At 39.4% G+C, this 26,448-nt stretch overlaps 1 protein-coding gene and 2 non-coding genes across 4 annotated transcripts; 1 reads left to right on the forward strand and 2 right to left on the reverse strand.

Moving 5' to 3' along the window:
- The first annotated feature begins 1,624 nt into the window (after positions 1-1,624).
- Positions 1,625-24,566, forward strand: LOC145766260 (choline dehydrogenase, mitochondrial-like). Of its 2 annotated transcripts, XM_082577935.1 has the most exons (13): positions 1,625-1,636; positions 1,905-2,048; positions 3,114-3,227; positions 4,698-4,866; positions 10,379-10,638; positions 10,927-11,123; positions 12,304-12,463; positions 13,985-14,097; positions 15,575-15,748; positions 19,257-19,404; positions 20,181-20,287; positions 21,149-21,274; positions 24,049-24,566. In XM_082577935.1, exons 3-13 carry the CDS (start codon positions 3,119-3,121, stop codon positions 24,232-24,234), a joined length of 1,749 nt encoding a protein of 582 aa, XP_082434061.1. In that variant the 5' UTR covers positions 1,625-1,636; positions 1,905-2,048; positions 3,114-3,118; the 3' UTR covers positions 24,235-24,566. The 2 variants fall into 2 exon arrangements, with proteins under 2 accessions (XP_082434061.1, XP_082434062.1); XM_082577936.1 differs by lacking the exon at positions 1,625-1,636 and having other exon boundaries at positions 1,897-2,048.
- Positions 14,401-14,473, reverse strand: Trnaf-gaa (transfer RNA phenylalanine (anticodon GAA)). The gene has a single exon. It is a non-coding gene; the product is annotated as a tRNA-Phe (tRNA).
- Positions 15,107-15,179, reverse strand: Trnaf-gaa (transfer RNA phenylalanine (anticodon GAA)). Its single transcript has one exon. It is a non-coding gene; the product is annotated as a tRNA-Phe (tRNA).
- Positions 24,567-26,448: the final 1,882 nt, after the last annotated feature.

Raw genomic sequence — 26,448 nt, forward strand, 5'->3', positions numbered from 1 at the left:
TGCAGTTCGTTTTCAGTGTGAAATCTATTCAAAACAGTTTCACTGCTTTTTATACGAACACTTGAATGCAGATATATTCAAAGTAAGCACTAACCTAAATGCTTCAAATGATTTGCCTAAGGCTAATTTTCCAGTTATATGTGTGAAACTAATAGACAAACATAACACTCTTCCAGTTTTACACGAAAACAAACAGAGTTTAAAAGCAAACAATTGACACGAAATGCGATTGACAAGCACTTTTTAGTTGCCAGAACAAATATTTTTTATTGACCTACTAACGCGAGACATTAAACATACATAGTCAATGTACGGTGCACCTTGGTAGGCTATACGGTATAAACATAAAGGATGGCTTCCATACCTTCACTTTGTCAATGCATGCTGAAAAACAGTTACAAAATTTGCAAGCCCATAACTTGGTAGCGTCCATACGTTACAGTTTTATGTGAAATCTAAGGTCGCTAGAATAATGTACTCAAAAAAAATGCCCAACTATGTATGAATATATAGACAGCACATAACCGGAAATTTATGAGCAAAGTTGAAAGTTCATCTCATGGCTGTTTACGTTTTTGTCTGTCTTGAACTTGAACATAAACAATTGTTGATGAAAGACAAATGTTAATTATACTAAGATAATAATTTTCAATATGTTTTTTTTTTTGTGGTTATGCTGTTGTTGAAGCGCGGGAACGTTTCAATTATTATTTTTCTCCTGTAAGCTTATTTTAAATGGCAAAATCGTAATTTCCGTAGGGTGGCAATTGACTAGTAGACCGTATGGTCGTCTCGTTGTCTCCCTGTCGGTATGGGAACTTGTGTAACTTTTGTACTGTGTATATTGCATATTTCAAACATGTACCTATGTTCCTGTTACTGACAAATAAAACATTGATTGATTGATTGATAATTTATGGAGATTTTGTAAATTTTCTTAACAAAACTGAAGATGATAAGGTTAGCAACAAGTTACCTTGTTTCTTTAAATTATTATGCTAACAATAGAAGCGAAAAAAATGAGAAGGTTTTAGGGGAAATCTTTTTTTGTTTGCGTTTTTATGATTAAGGTTTTTGGATATTGTTGATTTCTATGCACAAAGATTGCTAAATTGTGACGTAACTGTTGTGATCTAATTTTGCGATAGACTTTCTCATTCAGCTGTTTTAGCTGACTGTTAATGAAGGACAGAAGGGTACCAGTACCTTTAAATACCCATTGTCAGTGTTGCCGGATATTATCAACTAGAAATAGTATTTATTTTATTGAAGCAAATTGGAATTCATAGAAAATCAAAGGATTTAGCAATACAAAACTCCGTAACTGTTAAAATTTTTCCGCAACTGGGAAGCAAAAGTAGCCCAGGCTTGGCAGGAAAAACTTGCAGATCTGGCAGCCCTTAAAATTGTCAGGCATTTTCGAAGAATACTAAGCGTTGTCGTACTTTCAGGGATTGGCAGACATTTTAAAGGGTTGGCAAACCATAATCTTAACCTTGACTCCCAATTATAATCGTATTCCAAAAAACTAGTTCAATTGGATCTGGCAGTCCTGACAATGGGTATTTAAAGGTAGCCTACCAGTTAATGAATAGCGATGGTCCAGGCAGGGAGTTAATTACGAGAGTTGTTATGGGTGAGAACTGATGAATGCGCCAGGATAAAAAGACTCATAATGTTGCTTTTGTTTCAGTGTTGTTGCGTGTTTCAACATCATATGTCGTCATTAGTCTAACTCTAACTAGATCATAGCATCTGACGTAAATAGGGCAACAATAAAATTTACTAGGTGGGCTGATATAATCATAGTTTGGTACCACTTCAACATCTTCTCTGCCATAGCTCAGATTCAGAAAGCCCTTTCCTCTGTGTTATATATATTGCTGACCCTCTGTCTAAATCAGGTAGCCTATTGAAAACTCTCTAAGTATCCGGGATATAGCCTAATAAATTGCTGGAAGAAAGTTAAACTGCAAAAGTGGAAACAAGTATTTCGTAAATCTAAAATTTCTACTTCCGAAAGATCGAAGTAGCCACTGAAGACCAAGGTATCGTAGTAAATATTCACCAAATTAGGCTAGATTTAATGATATTGTTTTAGTATCAGGTTATGTTTCATTTTCAATACCGTATAACTTGCATATTTCTAACGTACTGTTCCTGCTTTTGGCAAACAAATCATAGATTGTGTAAAACCGACAAGTCAGTTCCCCTGAAATTCTACTTACGTTTATTTTTAACAAGGGTAAACATTCGGTTTACCAAACGCTCCAGTATTTACCAGGGTTGCCATACATTTTATTCACCGATTTCTTTAGAATTAAACAGTTGTAACTATTTGACTATTAATAAGGAAATTATATTGAGAATTTTGAACTTCTAATCCGCGGTTTAAGAGCATCATAGCCTATTGTTTGAAATTTAATATCGATTATTAGCTATGTTACTTGTAAACCAGAAACTTTTGCTTGACATCAAACATTGTAGGTCTATCCTTTTTTGGTTGGTTCGGTTTTGAATCTTTATCCTCAGACTGACAAAGCCTTGATAGGTTATTTCTGGTAGTTTCGTAGAGGCTTTTGACGCAGGGCCGGTTACCGAGACTGACAGAGTGAAGTTTTCCGATTGTTGAAGTGTTGTTGCCGGGAAATTATTCCATTCACTAAATGCCGCTGAATGGAGAGCAGTCCTGAAATGCGTTGCTCAAGCGCACACCCTGAGAGTCGAGCCAGCGCCGCGTGATCTTGAGTCGGGCGCGTAACCACTGAGCTAACAGGGCGGAGATTTAGTTGTTGTGGAGGACTTCGATCACTGTTCTAAATGCATAGTATTTTGTTCCGCTCCAAAAATTGCTGAAACTGGTACACATTTTTTGCTGTTATTTCGCTGAAGTTTGTCTAGAAATAATATAATAAATACACTATGTACTCGGAATATGTTTTTGCTAAGATTGTGATGATCTCTATATATATATAAAAAAAAAAAACGGTTTTTAAACCTCTTCAACCGTTTTTTGTTTACATAACTATTAAAGTTTTATTTGTGTTTTAGTGTAAAGACATTTTGAAAGCTTGCACCAAACTAAATTCATTTTGTATATTTTTCTTATTCAGATATTATGTTTACAAAGTTTAAACCTCTGCGAATCGGAGTTTCCAAAAGATGTTTGTCGATTAATTCCAACAAATTAAAAGAACAAGAATATACTCATATTATAGTCGGTGCAGGTAAATTTTTTCGTTCATCGTCTACTGTACGTGTAACTTAATCGGTTACCAGTCAATATTGCGACTGTCACAATCGTGAATCTAAATTTACAAATGTGTGAAATACCAACCAACCATGTCAACTCCAACTCAGCTCTCACCGTAAAACCATGCGCTGTAAATACAATTTCCATATTGAACTTTCAAAGAAGTCCAGTTATTCGGGAATGTGGGAAAACGTGAACAAATGATTAAGATGATTTGACCAGTTTTCTGATTGAAGAACTAGATTTAAAATTGTTTCTTCTGGATAAGCTTTCGACTGTTTTAAAAGAAGAGACGACAAGAACAATTAACCTTGTTTGAACGTGCGCTTGAGTGACGCTTATCCAATATCCATGACAGCTTTTCATTCAACCGACAACGAGCGAAAACTTCATTCTGTCAACTTCGATGACCGAGCCTGCGACAGTGGTTCAAAGCCTCTACAAGTTTTCGAATTTGTAAGGACTCAGCCTTTAAAGAAACTTTCCCAGTCTGAGAATAAAGATTTTTTTAATCGACAAGTTAATTACACAAAAATGCGAAACCAAAGATACAAAAAGGAAAAGCCCTGCAAATCATAGCCGGCGTCCACATTAGACAAGTGAACATTGTACAGTGTGTAAAACAGCATAAGGCTGTCTGGTCACTTAGCCTAAGTCAGAAGCATTGCGATCCAGCAAAGCCACTGCGCTTGGCAGAATGCTAAACAATACGACTCACACCCAAACTTTTCGTAACTTTGAAAATTAATGTGAGTGATTTTGAACATTTGTGAAATGTTTGATCGAGTTTTTTTTATTTGTTGGAACAAGAAAAAAAATATTACATATAGTTTAAAGTTACATTGGACGTCACGTAATCCAGCATTCAGGGTTATGACTTTTGCGCAATGCATCAAATGCGAGTGTATGTGTAACGTCGGACACATCTGCAGCACTTCTTATTGGGGTTTGCATTTCTTTCCTGAACAGGTCTGCGATAGGCTACCAGTTGCTACTAGGGCATTTTGTGTGGAAATAAGAAAATGATGTCACTAGTCATAGTCAGTTTACTTTACATCTGCCCGAATAACTCAGTTGGTTAAGCGCCCGATTTTACAAAGAAACTCTGGATGATCAAGCCAGCCCTGGTCGCTCGACGTGTGCGCTGAAGCAACACAGTAACATTTTAAAATTGCTCTCCATTCAGCGGCTACTAGTGGATAGAATGATCCAAAGACAAACAACACTTAAAACAAACGGAAATTTCATTCTGTCAATCTCGATTACCGGTCTGTTTGTTTGGTGACCCGGGCATTAAGTGAGTGGTGCAAAGTTTATACAAGTATGCAAAACTGTCCAGTTAGATCAAGCTCTTAAAGAAGCTTTTTCAAGTAGGGGATAAAGATTCAATCAATCTTATGAGTTTATTTGTAACTACTGTATATGTACTTTTTTGGATAAATAGGTTCTGCTGGCTGCGTTCTATCCAATCGCTTGACAGAAGACAGTGACAGAGAAGTTTTGCTGTTGGAGGCTGGACCTAAAGACAAACTTTTCAACTCCATCAGACTATCATGGAAAATCCACATGCCAGCCGCTCTCACTTACAATCTGTGCAATGATAACTACAACTGGTAAGGAACGCAATCACGTGACCTAGGCCAGAGGTTGTCAAACTCTTTTTTATCTCAATCTATTTTTCGGCTTTGGACTACAGCCCTCGACCCAACACAAATTTATTTTACGCAACACTTTGGATTGTAAAAAATTTAGTTTCGGATTTAGTGAGTTAGAAAGCCAATAGGCACAACAATCAATAAACTAGTCAAGGAAAGACCGCCCCAACATTAAAACCAGACTACGGTACTCTGAGCAGCTATCCAAGACAGTTGTTACGCGATTCTGTGCACTTTTCCTTTTTATAGCCTCAAAATCAGTAGGCCTATAAGCAAATTACTAAGAATTGTGAAATTGAATTTGCTTATCGGTTACATTCCAATGTGTTGGCATTCTATGTTGATATCCTCCATCTCATCTCCTCCATCTGAAGATCACTTCAGTATACACGTTAAAAAGGCACGGACATCGTAGGCTATACAGTGTATAGTATACACTCCTGACAAACTCAACGCTTTATAGCAACAGACTTCACCAGACATGGTGTCAATATCTTAGTAGTTGAAAAGTCTTTTCCAAGAATTATTTTTGTTTTTCAAACGCAATAGACACAAACACACAACAAGAACGTGTTTTGTTACTGCTGTATATGACTTGAAACAAATTAAACTTTCTTTCGACTTTAACGACCCTTTTTAAGGTTAGTTTGCGATCAACTGGAAAAATTTTGGCCACCCAGTCAGATTGTAAACTATTGTAAGATGCGACAATTACCGTTTTATCGCTCTGCATATTGCGCTTTATTAAGAATTGATCATAGCGAAAGGTGGGTAGCCCACTGGGCAGTAGTGCGTTATTTTGTGGCTCCACTACATTTTGGTAGCGATAGCAGCGTTACATTTTGTTAGAGGAGCGGCTAAGCGGCTTTCAGTAGCGACTCTACTTTGTCCAATGTAGCGGTAGCTACTTTTTAATTCAAAGTGGAAAAAAATAAATCGTTTTAGAGATTTTTATGGTACACTGCAGTGTACCAGTAAAATTTATCCTAAGAACGCGTTTTCCATAACGACGCTGAAATGGTAATGTGAGCGAATGTGGTACTAAAACGTAGTATATTTCGTTTTCAAGGTCATTTTGTCTTTACAAAGTATCGGTATTTAAATTGTGGCGGTAGCGATCGCGCGCTAGTTTTAAAGTAGCGGATACCCACCTCTGATCATAGTAGGGGGGTGTGTTATTTGACGAATTTCACGATGGCAACGTGGTACGGTGCTTAAAATATGTGGAGTAGTAGCCAAATCCGGAATATGAAAACAATTATCATATTGAACCACCCTAACCCCCATGTACATGCCCCCTGAAAAGGGGGTATCCATAAATTCACCAAAATATGAGTTTTTAAGCCTTTTCACCAAACGACGTGTATTTTGGCGGTATTTATGGTGCTCCTATAGGAGTTTTCGGGGTCTGTGGGTTCAAATATGGCATTAGAAATTACCTCCAAAAATCCAATATAATGGTAATCCAATATGGCGGCCAAAATAGCGCTTAGAATGGGTACTTTCGTAAAGTTTAACCAAACATAGTCATGTAATATGTCGAATTATAGGTTTTCGGGGGCGTAGAATACGAATTCATGATTATTTCAAACGAAAAATAAGCTGATAACAACATATTTTCAAACTTATGACGTATATGTAATTTAGTATAAAACACAGTATTCAGCTCTGTTAGATTCATGCCGTCAAGAACAGAATTTAAATCATTCATTGTAACATCCGCTTTGCAACTCAAATTACTCAGGTAAGCTTTCAGATTGGCTCCATAAACAGAAGCTGGCAACTTTTTATGGTCTTTCAATAAACGAAAAATGTCACTTTGTTTTGGAACTGAGAGTGCAGTGTCACGGGCGTATCTGATCTCGAGGTATAACCGCTTCTGTTTCTCAATCTCTGTTATATTACTATTTAGAATCTCATCCACATCAGAGTCCTTCGTAAAAGGACCGCCTTGTTTTTTCAGTTCGTTTAAATCATTATTTCGTCTTTTATCAAGTGCTACATTAGCTATTTCTTTGTCGTCGAGGCCCTGTTGTTGCAAATGCTTCTGTTGCTCATCCCAGGCTTTCATTATGGCGGGAATCGTAAACTTTGCAATGTTGCCATATTGTCGGAATGAACCAGAAGATTTGGATTCTATCAACTCCTGTGATTTGGCCTTTACTTGAACAGTCGACGCACACTTTAAGTTCTTGGCGCCTCGTTGTTTGAGTTCATAATTTATGAATCCTACCGCCCGTTCTGAATCCAGATTGTGTATAGGGACACTTTCTAGTTTTTCGAATCCATTCTTGACAGAGCAATCTCCGATACCTCATCTGAAAGTCCAAACCCAAATATGTCCCCTTTCTGGCGTTGGAAACCATCCGCTAGTTTTGGTAATAACATAGTAAGAACCTTAATCACTCCAGGACGTGTGTATTCAATTGCTTTACTAAGTGACGTACGGATATCTTGGCTGTATGTTGTCTGGTTGAAGCGTTCCAGGGAAATGAAGTTGAATGCAGGCTGTTCGAGATTGAACAAAGCCTGAGCATCGGTTTCACGAAGGTTTTTATTCAGTGTTTGGAAAGGTTCTGTTAACTTTGAATACTTAGTAGTTTTTGCCGTAGTGAGGGATAGAAAAGGTTCTACCAGATGCAATCCAATCAGTGCTCCTACAACGTACATTACTCTCATGAAATCTAGTTCTAGAAAACATCTTACAATACAAGCGAGCTGGTTTGTTACTTGCTGAAATTTTTATAGAAATCTATTCACGTCTTGAAGATGATGAACAACTACAGCGCAAGTGAGTGTCAACCGATTAAATCTTTCATCTTTTAAACATACGGAAAGATTCTTTTTCGGCGCTATGGAGATATCAAAACCCACTGCTCTGTTCCAAGGCTTATGATGGTTTACGAGCCTTGTTATGCAATCGAGTGCTTGTTCGGTCACACTTGAATGTGTATTACTTGCTTCAACAAGGAATTTTGAATAGATTTTGTCCTTTCCAAGAGCGTTCTCTATCTCTGCTCATTACCTCGTGATTATTCTATTGAACATCAATGTTAGATGCACATTACAGAAGAGGTGATCAGGGATGTGCCCAGTCTCAAGTCTTTCAGCTACAAGTTTCTCTACCTCTAGATTGTGCGAAGTCTGATCAGTAAGAATGAAGTCAAGTTTTTCAAACAGAAGTTTGGTGCTGACTCCACTAGCAGCTGATAACACATTTAACACGGCAATCTTCAGTTCTGCTAGGTTTTCACGAGTCTCGGATGCCATTGGCAATGTTGGTAGTGGTCGAAACATGCCATTTACCGTTACACCCAGAACTGAGAAGGACCCAGCTCCTTGCTTTTTTGATCCGTCATCTGCGTCCGTAACTGCAGATTTTTCATCGCTGTCCATCATCTGTTTTACGATTTCATCTAACGCCAAAGCTTCTAAACTTCGCCCCACCTGTTTCACGTTGCGCTTATCAGGCAACGTATCTCTGTCTATTTCATCGGGAGACTCATTATGAAGTTTCCGTTTTTGACCAAAAACCTTACTGCCGATGGTCACAACGGCCGCTGCCGCCTGTGTTTCTGACATGTGGTTGACGCTTTTTAATTTGTCCATTGCCTCGTAAATCTCTGGATGCACTTTTCGTTCACGTAAACGGATGTGACGATACTGCGCTGGCATGTCATCATGTTCATCAGATATACTGAGACCAAAATTGAGCTTTCGTTTCTTTCTGTGTCCTCTTGAAACTTCCTCAGAATCACTTACTTCATACTCGCTTCGGTTTTCTTCAGCTGATTGTTCGGAGGAGCCACTTATTTCTGCTTTCTCTTCCAAGTATGATTTTTCTAAGACAGCCGTCTGGCGCGATCTGTCGATACTCTGCATATCCTGAGGATATTGCAAAACACAATGCAAAATAACAAGCATAATATAATTCATCAGTATGAACATATGTAAATACTCAGGTATGTAGTAACTACTGCACTGATGAGACCGGGGGGTCGAAACGGTGTGCACTGTCTGCAGTTAAATACTCAGGTATATTCATTGCGCATGCCAGGAAAGAATAAGCCTACTTTTGGGATCAAATTCGTATTCTACGCCCTCGAAAACCTTTAATTCGACATATCACACAACTATGTTGGGTCAAAATTTACAAAAGTACCCATTCCAAGCCCCATTTTGGCCGCCATATTGAAATACCACCATGTTGAAAATTCTTAGGAATTTTCTAATGTCATATTTGAACACACAGACCCCGAAAAGCCACATATGAGTAAGATAAATACCACCAAAACGCAAGTATAGTGGGTGAAAAGGCCAACAATCTCATATTTTTCTGAAAATAGGGGTACCTTATATTCGGGGGGCATGTACATGGGGATTAGGGGGATCGTATGTCGAATTTTTATAAATATTCTAGATTTTGATACTGCTCCACAAATTTTTAGCAGCGTACGGTATGAATCGACAATTAACACACCCCCCTAATCATAGCCTATTCAAAACATTAAAACTGCCCGTTTTTACAGCACAAAATCATTATGTAAATGTCGCATTGGTTTTTCAGCGATAAAAAAGGATGTAAGATAGTAGAGTGGTTTTGTTTAATTTAATTTCTGGGTTTATGCCGCAGCTCTTCCTTTAGAGAAGAACTTACATTATTGTACAGTACATATCAGGACTTTTCCACTATAAAATTACACAAATACCTAAACAACTGTTTTGGTATCTCTTCGTCACTTGATAAACCCCTTGAATATCCATGATCATCATTGAACAATACAACGCAAGTGTTTTTATGTTCTTCGGTTCGTTTAAACATTGAATCATGGACGGCGAAGTCAGTTTTGTTTGATCCAATTAGTCATATCTTTCTGTGTAGCCTACTTTTCCTGGCACTAGATTACACCAATTTTTTAACATCCACATCTTTGTGTTAATAATTTACTTGTCAAGAGCTTGTTTTTTATGCGTGCATATAGTTTTCTTTTTTTGTGCAAGGGTTGCGCCGTGTTTTCTTCTTCGAAGTGCATAACTTTTACATGTAATTAAATGACATTGATTATAACATCTCAAACAGACGAAAAGCAAGTTAGCTTATTTTGTCCATATTTTTTTTCCGCAATGTATTTGTACGATAAGATCGAAACATCTTTCAATAAAAATACCAAAAGAATGAAACAAATAAATATTCTGCGTTGCACTTTTTAGAGATTTTGATTGTTGGGCGTTAAAACACTAACTTTTACAACTTCTTGTTCTATTAGAAACATCTTCACCCAACTTTATTCTCTAGATAAAACACTTTAATTTTAAACAAAAAAAACGTAATTCCGCAAGCCAACACATCTGTTGTCTTTTGCATTTAATTATGAATCTTGTTGAATTATTCGATACCTATTTTGCTTTAGCCTACTGCCACAATTAAACTGATTCTTTTAAAATCCGTGTCTGTTTGTTTTTCTTTCAGGTATTATCAGACAACTCCTCAAAAACACGTCAACAATAGAGTTATGTATTGCCCCCGGGGCCGCGTGTGGGGGGGTTCGTCTTCTCTGAACGCCATGGTATACATCCGAGGCCACGCCCGTGATTATGACCGATGGGAGGAAGAGGGCGCCACTGGATGGCGCTATGATAACGCTCTACCCTACTTTAAAAAGGCTCAAACACATGAAATGGGTGAAAACACGTACAGGGGTGGAAATGGACCATTGCATGTTTCCAGGGGTACATTAAAGAAGTTCTGGTTTTCTGTGACAAACATGTTCGAAGTAACCAACTATAGTGCTCTAAAGTAAACATTTAGGCATGACTGTGGGTGATAAATGTTTTATGTGTTTGTGTAAACAAGCGCTAAAGTTCACTAAGTTAGTAACACCTATGGCAAAAAATTTGCCTTTTATAATAGTTCGGTAAAGGGGTTTCAGCAGAGGAAACGGGGCAGCAGCAAAGTATTTATCAGAAAATTGTAGCCATTGCCGACAATACCAACTTGAATGTAACTTTTATGATCAGGATCTTTGGATAACCCTCTTTATACTGCTTTCATCGATGCTGGCATGCAAGCCGGCTACCCGTACACAGATGACTTAAACGGAATACAGCAGGAAGGTGTGGGGCCCATGGACAGCACTACACACTTGGGCCGCCGGTGGAGTGCAGCGACTGCTTATCTAAGACCAGCATTATCTCGGAAAAATCTGAAAACAGAGGTAATTTTTGCTACAATTGTTGAAACTAAAAACTGATTTTGAACCGTTCTTTTATTTTACAAAGGAAACAAATGGTGTCTGTTTGGTGTCACTGACTGTTGAATAACTATAACTAGGCCTACGCGCATGTTGGCCGCTTTGCTTTCTAGCTGTAAGTCCATTAGCCTATGTATTAATATTATGGTGTAATTCGAATTCCTAATCTTCCATGTGATGGCAAATGTTTTTACTTTTGCCTGTAAACTTGTGTCTGTTTGCTTAGTATTTATAATACAAAATTTGCCCTGCAAGCAAACGGGCACTGTCACTAAACCCGACATTCGCGTAACTACAGTGGCCAATATTGCAAGACTTTCATCAAACTTCGTCCTGAAAGCCCAGTGAATAATTACTCAACTTTGTGAATCAAAAAGCAGCAAGGTCAACCAACGATACTTCAATTTTTAGTTGTACAGTCAAGACAGCTCTCCATTCAGCGAAACCTACCAGGTAGAATTGGTTGATTTGAATCTTTATGTTTCTAGCAGTTTCGCATGCTTGTAGAGGCTTCCAGCCATTGACGCAGGCCAAAGTAAAGTTTCCGATTGTTGTTATCTGTGAATTATTTTGGTTGGTTTGGTTTTAAATCTTTATCCTCGGACTGACAAAGCCTTAAATAGGTTACACCCGGAGAGTTGAACCAGTACCGCTTGATCTCGCAATTTTTTCGTATACAAATCGAGGACCCAACTAAGCTAACGAGGCGAAGAATGCAGGCAGCAACATCTCAACAACAACAAGTGGACATTTTGGTTGACATCATCAGTGCAGAGAAATATCCCAGGCCGAATTTTTTCAAATAACGCAGACAGTACCGCGGGATAAACGCTAGTAGTGTAAACACAAGCTGTTTGAGAGTCAAAGCACATCAGGGGCATATTGCAGAAAAACGCACTTGGTCAAAACCTTCCCTCGATGATCGGACCTGTGTCAACGATTTGAAGGCTCAAAACAGCAAAACTACTAAATCAAGTCTTCAAACAGACTTTCTCTGTAAGAATTTTTAAAAACCAGTTTACTTTACGTAACTCCAACCCTTGTTTGCTTCATTGGCTACAACACGCGTTCAGCCTTGGTGGTATGACACTGTGCTTTGTTTTGGCCAGAAGCAAATTGAAATACTAACTTTGTTCTTCTGCAGGTGAAGTGTATGATTACGAAAATTCTTTTTGACAACAACCGCGCTATTGGAGTCGAGTATATTCAAGACGGGAAGACGAAAAGGGCCTATTCCAGTAATGACGTCATAATCAGTGGAGGGGCTATCAATTCACCCCAACTTCTCATGCTTTCTGGCATTGGTGAGAGCTTTAGCGGTGTTTGTAGCAGTGTTTAACTAACAAAACATCAAAAATACCTTTGGCAGTGTAAGTGGATACGATTAGCCAGTGGTTGCTATGGCTGTTCTGTAATAGTCTGAGAACTCACTGTAGAACAGCTATATTTATTTGATTGCTATCATGTAGCTTACATTGGGTATGGTTAGCACAACGCAATGCTCGCTGTTCCAAAAGGAGTAGGCTATTCAACCTTGTTCTGACGCCAGGTAGATTGCTCCTTCTAATAGCCTAGTTCTGTGCGAATTTGTTTGCCAAACGCTTTCCGTTTCAGTTGTTTTTTCAGCTCCCATCACTGTCTTCGTTGACTTGATTGATTGATTGAATCTTTATCCTCGGACTGGAAAAGCTTCTTGCAGAGCTTAATCCTGGCAGTTTCGCATACTTGTAGAGGCTTTGAATCACTGACGCAGGCCCGGTCACCGAGATTGACAGATTGAAGTTTCCGATTGTTGAAGTCTTGTAGCTGAGGAATTATTCCATCCATTAGATGCCGCTGAATGGAGAGCAGTCCATTTTTATTGTAGCTTTGTTTGTTGTCACCATCTTGTGTTGAACCGGCGCCATCAGAATGATGTTTCACCTGCCGTACCGTTCCGACACCAAAGCGGCTAAAGTGCTGCTTTCTTCATCAGCTCACCAGGTTCTCGTCTTGGCGACCTCTAGCGGACAAACGTTATTGCAGCGTACTTTCAGCAGGGGGCAACACCACAGACGCATACTCATCATTTGTTTGTATTATCGTGCAATGGTGACAGACGTTACATTGCTAATGCCAGAGAAATGTCACGTATACCAAACTAGACTTCTGGTAAACAGACTCATCCAAAACTTGACTCATTCAAGTTAGCTTACATTGCTCAATGTTTTTTTTTTAAATTTTCAGCACTCGCAGAATCAAAATACTCATTATAATGATTTAAGTCAGAGGTGGGCAACATACGGCCTTTGGAGTAGAACCAGCCGGTTTTAAAATTGTTCCGGCCGGCCAAACTATTCTAAAGACACTGCTAACAACCTATCAAGAGAAGAACACGCAGCCACAGTTTGCGCGTCACTTCTGGAACGAAGAAGCTTCAAGATCAAGCGGCGCTGGTTCGACTCTCGGGGTGTGCACTTGAGCAACGCATTTAAGGACTGCTCTCCATTCAGCGGCATCTAATGGATGGAATAGTTCCCCGGCAACAAGACTTCAACAATCGGAAACTTCACTCTGTCAATCTCGGTGACCGGGCCTGCGTCAGTGATTCAAAGCCTCTACAAGTATGCGAAACTGCCAGGATTAAGCTCTGCAAGAAGCTTTCCCAGTCCGAGGATAAAAATTCAATCAATCAATCAGCCTGCTTGCCACATTTTAAACAGTTTTGACCCTCATTGTGAAACGCTTGCCCGTTTCTGATTTGAGTCATTCAACATGGTTAAATCAAACGATGAGTTGAACTTTTTCGTTTTCCGCTGAAGTATTGACACATTAACAATTCTCAGGTGATGCGGATGACCTGAAACAGCATGATATTCCCATTGTAGCCAACCTGCCTGGAGTTGGAAGGAATCTGCAAGATCACCTCGAGGTTTACGTACAACACCGCTGCAAGAAAGTAAGTAGGCCTATCTGAAATTCTTCAAGTAGGTTATTTTCATATTTAGGCAAACTAACAGCGTTGGTCTGTATTGCGATTGGACAACTTCTTAATAATGTATTGCAACCGATCAAAATTTTAAACTGATTTTCCCATTTCGACCTGAAACATGTTCGTCCGCTTTTTCTTGCTTCTACGTTTTTCTAGACATTCGGCGATTTTGGGTGGTCACGATTGGTCAGTGGTTGCTGCGCCCACGTGCTAATCAGAAAAATCTCGCTCGTATGAACCAAAAACTTTAAAGCAACTCAATTATAAAATTGCCCCGACCCGGGATTGAACCAGGGACCTTCAGATCTTCAGTCTGACGCTCTCCCAACTGAGCTATCGAGGCTAGAAGTGGCCAGTACGGGGATCGAACCTGCGACATTCGCGTTATTAGCACGACGCTCTAACCAACTGAGCTAACCGGCCACATGGTTTGGATATTATTCAACTTACTGTATCACACCTTCATTTGAACGAATGAGCCAATGAGACATTGTAGATCATGGTGTCCAGCTAAATAGGCGCTATATATATTTCCAAATGTAAAGCAACTATTCGAGTAGTTGAATTTTCAGGCCTGATGCAGCGCAATGCATATTATCCTGTCAACATTATTTTATTAAACTACTATCGGTGCCAATTGTTATTTTACAATAAACAGAAGCCCTTCTATTGTCAGACGCAATAAAAGCCTTCATATTTCCTTCTTTAGATATCCCTGCCCATAGCCTACTAATGAAACCCTCGGGCACCAAACTAAAACGCTTCTAAGAAAAGCCATTATATCCAAAGAAAGCTTATACGAGATGATATCTTCAAGTTCCGGGCTTCAAAGGTTACGAGCCCCTGAAGTAACCTTGGGCCCTAAAGTACACCTTGGACTCCCCCGTCAACGCTACTGCGTGCGACGTCACGCTGATAACTTAAACAAATCTCGCTTGCAAGAACCAAAAATTTTAAAACAACTCGAATTAAAAACTGCCTCGACCAGGGATTGAACCAGGGACCTTCAGATCTTCAGTCTGACGCTCTCCCAACTGAGCTATCGAGGCAAGAAGAGGCCAGTACCGCATCGAACCCGCGACATTCGCGTTATTAACTCGACGCTTTAACCAACTGAGCTAACCGGCCACATGATTACATTGTTATTCAAATTACATTAGAATACCCTCTTTGCCTTGCGCGAGTGATGATGCATTAGAGAGGTGGGAGAAGGTTGAAAACGTGGAGGTGTTTTACTTTGATTTTACTTCTAATGTGTGCTGGAGCGATGTCTTACCAACAATTTCCAAAAGCATTACCTTGACTTTCTTCCTTTCTTGATATTTATTGGAATGACAGCACTTGTAGGCTAGAATATTTTAATCTGGTGCAATAGCCTGCATCCTTTACTTACTTTGGCTTAGTACCTACAGCTATTCACGAAAATGAATTGTTAATGTTTCAGCCAATAACGCTATACAGCGCCCAGCAGCCAGTCAATATGGTTAGGATAGGAATGGAGTGGTTATGGCGACAGACTGGAATGGGGGCCTGCACTCATCTTCACGCTGGAGGGTTCATTAGGAGCCGATCGGGGGTCGCTCACCCTGACATCCAGTTCCACTTCCTACCTTCCCAGGTTTGATATTCTAGAATCGTGTGCTTAGATTGGAAAAGGTGGATCTATTCTAAGATATTATTGTAATAACTATCTTCTATTCATAGAGGCTTTATTAGACTATATTATATAATTATTATTATTATCAATCTTCATGAAAGATTGATAATGGGATGCGTTTTGATTGTAGAAGATGTGAAAGTTCTGTAATTGATGAAACGTGCGAGAAGCATGTAGAATTAGTATGCGATGAGATAGCAGTTGTTTCGGAGTGTTGCTATCTTTGAGATATGTTGGGAATAAATAGCCTAATTGTATCAGTAGAGCAGTGGCGGCAAGGATACGAGCGGGTACGAAAAAATTAAAAAAAATTGTTAGAAACGCTTGTGGCAAAATGGTTTCTCGCAGTTTATAAGGAAAGTTGTACAAGGCGTGTATAAGAGGCGTGATGTAAGTGAATGCTGGGCGGTGAAGAGGATAGATATTAGGAGAATGCAAACGACAGAAATAAGGATGGTTCGTATGATGTGCGACACGACACTTTTTGACAAAATTAGAAATGATGTCTTGAGAGAGTGGACTGATGTTGAAGATATCGAAGAGTCATACTTGCGTAGTTATCGTTTTGACTTGGTTTTGAATCTTTGTCCTCGAACTGACAAACCCTTGATACTTGATAGGTTAGGGATTAATTCCTGGTAGTTTTGCATAGCCTACTTTTGGAGGCTCTTGATGCAGGGCGGATTACAAAGATTAGCAGAGTGAAGTTTCCGATTGTTGGATGGTTTGGACATATTGAACAAACGGATGAGAACAATTTCATAAAGTGAGTTTGGAATGAGGTAGTGATGGGAAAAATGAGAAAATGAAGGCCAAAGAAAACGGGTCTGCTACTATTCGGTGAGTCCGATTCGGTGAGCTCCTAACCTGTAACCCCTAACCCTAAAACGGCAATGATAATTAGGCTAAGGTACCCGATAATTTAAAAAAAAATTGAAAAAATCACCTAATAGGGATCGGACTCACCGAAACGGGCCATTCCGAAAGAAAACATGAGAAGACACCATGAATAATGACGTGACAAAACGAAGTTTGAAGATGCCAACGATGGAGAGATAATAATGGCTATCCCTCGTCTTCGAGGATGGTGGTCTTCCTTCATGCGAAGACGATTGTGTGTGGGTTGATTAACGTGGACTTGATGGCGCACACTTGGCAAGGCCATCAGCTTTGTCCAATGGCAAGGCAAACCAAGACACGATTGGAGCTGGTGACATGCTGGAACCTTTATCGCCTTCACAATCGTTGAGCCTGATTGACTTCATCCGCATCCTCTGTTTGTTTGTTTGTTTTTCATGTCTTTATCCTGCATTGCGAAAAAGCGGACTTGAGCGCTATGCATCGGTGTACGCCTTCCGACGTACACCTGACCCACGCTGCAGCCGACGGCAATGTCTGTTTCCGGTTGTCTACTCTACTTATGACTTAAATTTGGTACTACCCATTACTCGAAATCGATCACTGGGTAGAGGCAATTATCGTAAAGTTTCTTGCCCAGAGAAACAACAGCAAGTGCGGGTGGCTGGAGTCGAACATGCAGGCTCTCAACTGCGAGCCCAACGCGCTTATACCACTCGGCCACTCCTGCCGATGATGATATCGAAGAGTCATATGGACTATGATTGGGGACTTGGGTACTTTGGACTACGTTTTGTTTGGCCTCTATCTTTCGAAAAACATGGTGTGGGTGGTGACCCTTCTGGAAGAAGTTAGCTCCCGTCAGTACAGCTCTAGAGGTCACTGAGGCACGGAAGCTCACTCACCACGTTAACCCTATCTGTAGCGACAAAGGCTTTGTGAGGACGTCCCACTCTAGTAGTGAAATATTTCACAAAAGAAAATATGCTAGAAATGTGAATTTCTTGACTTTTAGTTTTTATTCTTTGCGAATACAGTAGAACTCGGTTAATCCGGATTCGATTTGACCGGCGATTCCATCCGGATTAGGCGAAGATCCGGATTAACCGATGACGGTTTTTATCAAGCCTGACGTTACCTAGATAGAAGGGTATCGGTAAAAATCACCGAAATTGCACGCATTAGTGTGGTCATCTGTCAATTCCGAGACGCGCGATCACTATATTAGCGATAGAATTCTTTTGAAATGCTGTAGCCTATGCATGTAAAACGATTGTATTTGTAGACTCTGCGTCTAACGCAAGAACACACTGGCAAAAGTTACATCTTCAGACATGCGTGTCGGAATAATCTGTAGTCACTCAAAACTTTTGAAAACAGTTACGGAAGACGAGTTTCTTTGGAAAACTTACAAAAAATCAAACAAAGTCTTCTATTGGAAAAACAACACCGACATACCGCCGAAAATTCCACCGACATCTTTTCAAGTTACAGTACGAGTTTGGGCATTTGCGCACGAATTTTGCGTTAGGAGGGATTACTGTTCATGAAAAGAAGAAATCTGCAATAATTTATTGCGTCACATTAACGGAACAATAGATAAGAAATTTCTCGCAATAAGCCACGTTACGTTTTAGCATAAAATGGCAAAACTGTCTGGAAAATCCGGATAAAGCGATAGAGAAAGCGCAACTTTTGTCCGGAATAGGCGAAGATCCGGATTAAATAATCCGGATAATCCGAAGCTGTTTCTTAAGAAAAAGATTACAAATCATTTGTACTTCCAATTTCATCCGGATTAGGCGAAGATCCGGATTAACCGAATCCGGATTAACCGAGTTCTACTGTATTCTAAACCTAAACTGGTCATTTTTCTACCTTCCTGCCTTTCACAATAAGCATTTCGCCTCAGGAGGCTAGATATTTTCGTGCAATGCTAGTTAGGCTATTATGTTAATGTTGGTGCAATATAAATGTTAGTGCAATTATTTTGAAATGTAAAAACGCCCAAAAATGGCATATATTTATGAGCAAAAGCAATTTTTTGTTTACTTTAGCATTACTCTATGTTATAATTCAAAAATTTCAATTTTGAAGCTATTTTCGGAAAATTAGAATAAAAACCGTCTTTGTGACGTTTTTTCATCTCAAACAATTTATTTCAATAAATTTGTTGAGTAAAAATTTAATTTCTATATGCACAATACACATGGTTATTATCTTGTAAAATATTTTGGCTTTTTGATTTTCATAGCTCCCGTTATTAGCGATTAATTAGCAAGGGGCTGAGATAGCCGTGACGTAGGCTACTTTCCGCGTACAAAAATAGCTCGTATTAAGATAGAGTTAAGGCGGTAGTCGATGAGGAGTATAGAAAGAAATAGAGAAGTGTCTGCAGACAACTCCTCGACCTTGATGTTTAAGGAAAACGATCATCCTTCTTTGAAACACAATAGAGAGAGAGATTATCGACTATCCTAAGCACTATTATACTGTATGAGGCTACCACGTGCCAAAATATGATGTATTATAACAATGATGTAACTGCATTGCCAATTGCTAAATTTTTATTGAACATATTCCAAATAATGTCTCTTTACGTCATCACCAGGTAATTGACCACGGGAGGCGCCCTTCAGAGTGCCACGCGTTTCAAGTCCATGTGGGAACCATGCGAGAGACCAGTAGAGGATGGGTCAAGTTGAAGTCAAAGAATCCGAATGATCACCCAATCATTGACCCCAACTACCTAGAAACGGGTAAAATCCATGCATTGCACTGATTCTTTTGATACTTCATATTTTTATGTATTTCTGTGTTCAATGTTAGTTTATTCCGTCATTATCATTAGGCAAGGGTAGAAGAATTCGTGCAGGAGTCACTACATGTGTATACTGTATACTTATAGTCTAAGTTTCAAACCCTGGTTGCTTTTTCTATGCCCAAGCTTTCTGAAATGAAACCTGACTGTCCGAAGTCATGTAGCTTGTAATTTGCTACCTTTCATTTAGATAGCAAATCAATGTAAATACGGTTGTCTTGCTGTATGGGCAGTAACGCCTGACAGTGTTAGTGGCATAACTGCACTGGCAGTGGGAAATCGTGGTAAAGCTAATTTTTACCTAAGACATTGAAAACTGCATGTCTTGAAACTTCAACATGAACTGACAAGAGAGCGGTTTCTATACTTAGGCTACAGTAGGTCTGAACTGCAATTTCGTGCAAAGTTACACGTCGTATCCATGCTTTCTTTCATAATCGATTTAATGTCGCTTCAACATTACAGCGCTCAAATCTATGATTCTTCAAAGTCCACATCAATAAAATCATCAGAAGTCTCAACACTTTTTTATACAGCAAAATCCGTCATTTTTGCATTATCAATATATCAATTTTTCCAATGTAGAAATGGCGGATTTTATTGTTTGAGTTGTCACTTCAAAAAGAAACTATTGGTGATGAGATATTATCATTGTTGTAAATTGTTAGCTGAATTATATGAAATGCTACATTAATGCGATATCTGTTTTTCTAGAGATTGATAGATGGGAATTGAGGCAATGTGTTAAGTTGACAAGAGAAATTTTCCAACAATCCGCTTTTGATGAATTTCGAGGAAAGGAATTGAGACCAGGCCCGCAGGTAGCTATACAGGTCATAACCTGATATCAATCTTGTTCGCATAGGTAGATTGAAGCAGCAGTAGGCCAGGCAGCATAATTTTCATTGCTTTGCTTGGTTTTATCAACACGAAGCACTTGATAAGAGACAGAGATGTTTGGAAGAATTGTGTTAAGCCAAATGGTGTCCGGGTATGCAACGCCCGAATAGATGATGATAATGTCTTGGTTTTAACGCGAAAAAAATCAAGGTAGTTGTTTAGGCCGTCATTTTGACTCTAGTTATCGCAAATACACAGAACAAATATTGAAGGATAAATGACAAGAATCCACTTCTCAATTCTTTTCTACCTTCCAAACTGAAATCAAAATTACCGATTTGTTTTATCATAATAGTGTGCTATCATTTGCATATAATTAAGAAGGGATTTGGCTTCGTTATACTTGAAGTTAAACACAAGTACTTGAAGTAGCCTACTTGAAGTTAAACACAAGTTAGACACAAGTTAAACAGAAGTATAACACAACAGTTAAAACGAACGATTTTATACGAATGGCAAATGACAGAGAAGTTTGGAAGACCATGATCGCCAACGTCTGTATCAGATCAGGCACATAATCATCATCACACTTGAAGTGTTCACAATTTATACAAAGCTTCAGCATATTGCACGTATAGCCTAGACAGCATGAAAATATTAAACTATAGCATAGCCATAGGCTATCGTTTGACATTATTTTAATATGTAAAACTATCATGGAATTGGAATCTGACGTGGCCTACAATAGTAGCAATAAAACTTTGCACGGTTATCACAATCATGAACAGAAACGTAGATAGCACTGACCGCAGCTTGTGCATTGTTGACTTTGTGAACTACAGGTTCAATCTGATGATGAAATTGATGCATTTGTAAGAGAGAAGTCAGACACAGCATATCACCCATCATGCACCTGCAAGATGGGATCACCCGACGACCCCATGGCCGTAGTGGACCCCCAGGCAAAGGTAGTCTATGTGTTACTGTGGAAGTTTATTTTCCTAATCCAACGACATCGCGCGCTTGTTAAGTTTCATAGTGATTATTTAAAGAAATTAATTCACTGTAATCTTAAATTTATTATTCTTTGGCGTTTGTCGTTTGAATTGGAACATGCATTGTGCACATCTTGCTAGGCCACATACAACGGAATTTTGCAAAATGCCATATGGAAACAATGCACTCTGGCTGGTTGGGTTTGAATCTTTATCCTCGGACTGACAAAGCCTTGATAGGTTATTCCTGGTTGTTTCGCAGACTTGTAGGGGCTTTTGACACAGGGCCGGTTACCGAGACTGACAGAGTGAAGTTTTTCGATTGTTCAAGTGTTGTTGCCGGGAAATTATTCCATCCACTAGTTGCAGCTGAATAGAGAGCAGTCCTGAAATCCGTTGCTCAAGCGCACACCCTGAGAGTCGAACCAACGCCGCGTGATCTTGAGTCGGGTGCGCACTGAGCTAACAGGGCGGACTGTTTGTTAAGTAGCCTGCGCTTAGTCAAGATATGCTCACTCTTGGCCAGGAGTCACCAACCTTTTTTGCATGCGGGCCACTTTGGCACTAAGGAGAGCTCTGGCGGCCGTACTAATAAAATTTTAGGTAGGTTGACTCTTATTCTAGAAAAGAACGCATTTCGTACCCAGTATCCAGCGTTACATGTTGTTAATATTTATCTTAGAATACCGCAGCAACAAAATTAGTCGAACAGCGCTACTGCCAGGCCAAGCTCCTTTAACAACACTTTTGACTTCTTCAACAATGCCTAATAAACGAGGCCACTTGGCATTTGTTTTGCGCACTCATGACGAGGCGTTCGGTTTCATCAGAATATTCATTGCCAAGCAAGAGTGATGTTGTCACTTCGCTTCACAAAAGATACCTTGCAATTAACAGTTTCAGTAAACAAGGAAATGTTTGACACATCGCAATACAGGCAACAATACTGGACCTGCAAACATATCAGCGAAAAATAGGCTCCAATAACAGGGAGAAAGAAACCAGACACCATGAAACAAACGCTTGTGGAAATCACCGAAAAAACGTTTCTATTGTAGGCTAACTCATGAACAGTGTTCCTTCTAAAAAAGCAATGAGTTGGTTTTTCATCCTTTTTGTGAGAGTAAAACTGTCTTTCTTTGATAACGCTGGTCTGCAAAACAAGAACTTTTTTTTGCTCCATGAACTTTGAAAACTGATTTGGAGTAATTTTGGGGTGCTGAATGCGAATCTGACCCCAGATGTATCCTATCACGTTAGCTTTGTGATAGGTTATATGATAACAACCAATTGTTACTTTTGTTGAAAGTGGAAGATTTGGCGTTGCGTTTACCACCAACATAATATGCAGTGCTATAACGAATGGTTAGTGTTAGACAGGCCAAAAGGCCTAAATAAGCTGAAATCTTTGTGGTTTTATGCAAAACATCGACGGGGGGAGGAGGTCAGTTATACTTTTAGCTTCCCTTTTAGCTTGTTTTTACTGCCTTGTTAATAATGTTGCTTAAAAAAACAAATTGGTATCAAAATTAAGTTGGTGGGTGTATTTCAGCTACTAATGCACCACATGGCCTGGATTTCTGAATATAGCACAATGTGTAGGCTATGTGCAATAAACGCAACGTCCAATCTTCCACTTTTGATAAAAGTAACAATTTGCTGTTATCATATCTCACAAACCTAACGTGATAGGCAAAATCTGAGATCAGATTCTAATTCAGCACCCCAAAATTACTCTAAAGCAGTTGTCAAAGTTTACAGAGCAAAAATCGTGTAGACCAGTGTTAGACAACGTTACTGTCAGGGTGCTTGTCAGCATGGCAAGAGCTGTTGATTATTTATCAACATTTTGCAGACATTCATGCTCTTTAACTCCTCAAGAAAAGTATTTTTGGTTATACTTGTACCGTACGCTGATACCTTCCACGGGCCGCACATAACAGCGTGGCGGCCCGCCAGTTGGTGACCCCGGCTCTAGGCTATACTCAAGCTTAATTTACGGTAGAAAATATTTTTCTGCTGTGGCTATACCTTTTATTAAAAATTTTTAAATTTCAAAAATAGCCTACGTTTATTACTTTATTAAAATGGGAGAAAGCGGAGAATTGCTTCATGCAAAACTCAACATCCCACCACAGGAATCTCCCCGGCAATTAAAGTCAAGACACCCCTTTGTGCCAGCTGCTGTTGAATTACTACATCCATTCAGCGATCATGCCATCAGCGCAGCACACTTCATGGAAGACAATTGGAATGCAGCGTGGTGTGCCACCGACACGAAACTACATCGTTTTATACCTCACCCGGTGGCGCGCCCCCCTGGTATGGACCTGCCTCGGCCGACTTGGGTCAAGCTCAACAGAATCCGAACCGGAGTCGGTCGCTTCCATTCCAACATGCACAAGTGGGGTTTGGCTCCCTCACCGGCCTGCGAATGCGGCGCGGAGGAACAAACTGCTGACCATGTCGTTCTCGAATGTCCGATCTATAAGGCACCAAATGGAACGCATGGTATAGCAACGCTGGACGAAGCTACACTCACCTGGCTCTCCATCACTTGCCCTGAAATTTGATTTGATCTGGTCTCAAACGAAAGAAGAAGAAAATGGGAGAACAGAATTACAGAAATCAGAATTCATTATTTTGGTTTATGAGTGTTGACTCATTTATGCAGCACTTTTCCATGCTAATTGCTGAGTTACAATCACAATCTTTCCTCTTAAAACTGCGTCATTTTTGTCCAACAGGTCATCGGGGTGGAAAATCTTAGAGTGGTCGATGCGTCCATAATGCCCAGTGTGGTCAGTGGCAATCTAAATGCTCCCACTATCATGATTGCGGAGAAGTGTGCTGATATCATAAGAGGAAAGCCAGCCATTGCCATGCCAAACACTGCTGTGTATAAACCAAAACACTTGGACTCACAACGTTAACTTACCACTGCCTGAAATAAATTATTATCGTAAGCTAGCTTTGAAAACCAATTCGCTGAAGCAATATTGGTAGACTATAGCCTATTTTGGCGCGACCTAACTTTATTTTTGATATAGGCCTACCCTAAGCTTTAAAATGGAATCAAAGATTAGGTTTCGAAATAATTTAAAATACCAATTTTGCAGAGTGGGCTGCTCACGATTGTCTTTTGCATTTCCGAATTATGAACGTTTTGTTGTAAAATCACCGTTGATTTGTAACCAATCATGATTGCAATGATAACTGTTTGTGACACTTGTATTGTTCACTATTAAATGATCTTGCCAGTTAATGAATGGAATTCTTTTAATAAATTTTTAGGCTACTAACTCGAAACCAGGGAGCTTAGGCCTATATCTTTAACAAATCAGAGTAAAGTCCCAACTCTATGGTCGACTCCTACGGTAGCCACTTTAACGTAACAACTTTTGTAAGAGCTTGTAAAGCATGAACTAAGCAGAACATGTTTGATTGGCTACCGTCCAATTGTGACTCTTCTAGCATTCAGCCAGAGCGTTGATCACTGATCAGTGCTTTGAACGTTGCTGCTGGGTAATTACAGAAGAAAAAATAGTTATGACAGGGGTGGGAATCGAACCCTAGTCATCGAAATGTATTCCCTAACCTTCTAAGACACACTGGTTACGGCGCAACGTTCACTTAACTTACTTTCTATCAGAACTGTTTGCGTTTTTTCTCTGTTCTATCTCTAACTTCCATTCGTGCAATGACGTCACAGACAACGCAGCTTCTGATTGGTTCAAGTTTTACAGGCGCTTACAAAAGTTATGTTAAAGTAGCTATACAGCCTGCATTCATAGTTCAATTGGCTAGCGCCTGACTTTGTGAACGAAGAAGTTTCAAGAAGCGAAGAAGTTTCAAGATTTTCGAATCTCTGGGTGTGCGCTTGGTCAACGCTTTCAAAGGACTGTAGCCTACTCTACTCAGTGGCACCAAGCAGATGGAATAGTTTGAAGACAATTCTTCAACAACAATCGGGAATTTCACTGTCAATCTCGGTGATCGGGTCTGCGTCAGTGGTTTAAAGCCTCATAAAATTAAGCTCTCAGAAACTTTCCCAGTCCGAGGATTGATTCAATCAATCGGAATAAAACATCGCTCTTCTTTGATCCACCGCTGGTTGACTACGGTGGATTTCAGCTGCGCATAACTAGCAAAAGAAATTCTATTTCTTTTTGTGTAGTTTGTGCAATCCAGACCCCTTTGAGTATCTTCTTTTTTAATCCAAAATTTAGTGTCGCTTTTTCTTTTCGAAAAATAAGAACATAGATGACATGTTTTGAAGTATGCAAGTAATATACACATCACACAATGCAAAAGTTGCACATGTTCCCATAATGACAGGGAGACGACCACACGATCTACTAGTCAATTGCCACCCTTCTGAGATGACACTTTTGTCTTTGAAAAAAATGTTGCAGAAAGATAGGTTGTCTACAACGTTGTCGCGTTTCAAAATACACATACACAAAAAAACTTGTTTATGATAAGAAGATAACGTAAACACAACATTTCAAGAAACAATCAGAGACTACTCAAGTCTCGGACTAAAATTTTTTAATTGCATGCAAAACTGATAAGTAGGGCAAGTTTTTGTTGCACTAAAAACATGAGAAAGTTGCACTTAATTTTAACAAAAGTTGCAGTAAAAAGTTGCATTTATTTATTTACCTTTTTACCATTCATTTACTTCGAAAGACTAGACACAACCTGTTTCCGTTTATGCGGGCTTGGCCAAAAGCCAAGTCATACTTCCACTTCTAATTTAGTTCGGGCGCTGTCGTGCTTGGCTGAGGTTGTTGAACTTCTAGCTTGCAAGCAAACTGTTGCGTCATAGATAACATTGAGATGCAGCTAATCCATCACATAGCTTTTGTTGTGCAAATCAAAGAGAATAGAACCATACTGTACTAGAAACAGTTTTATAGCATGTTTTTTAAATCACTCCTTTACATTTTGCTCAATACTTGATAAAAGTTGCAGTAAAAAGTTGCATGAAAAATAGAAAAAAGTTGCAATATAAAATTCCTACAAACAGCTTAAAACATCATACTACATAAATTCTGAGTATTTAGGAAGCTGTAAAAAAAAGTTGCAAAAGTTGCAAAAACTTGCCCTACAGTCAGGGGCGCCGGAACGATTTTTGACTGGGG

This window comes from Aplidium turbinatum, chromosome 3 (assembly GCF_918807975.1).
Source record: "Aplidium turbinatum chromosome 3, kaAplTurb1.1, whole genome shotgun sequence".
NCBI lineage: Eukaryota > Metazoa > Chordata > Ascidiacea > Aplousobranchia > Polyclinidae > Aplidium > Aplidium turbinatum.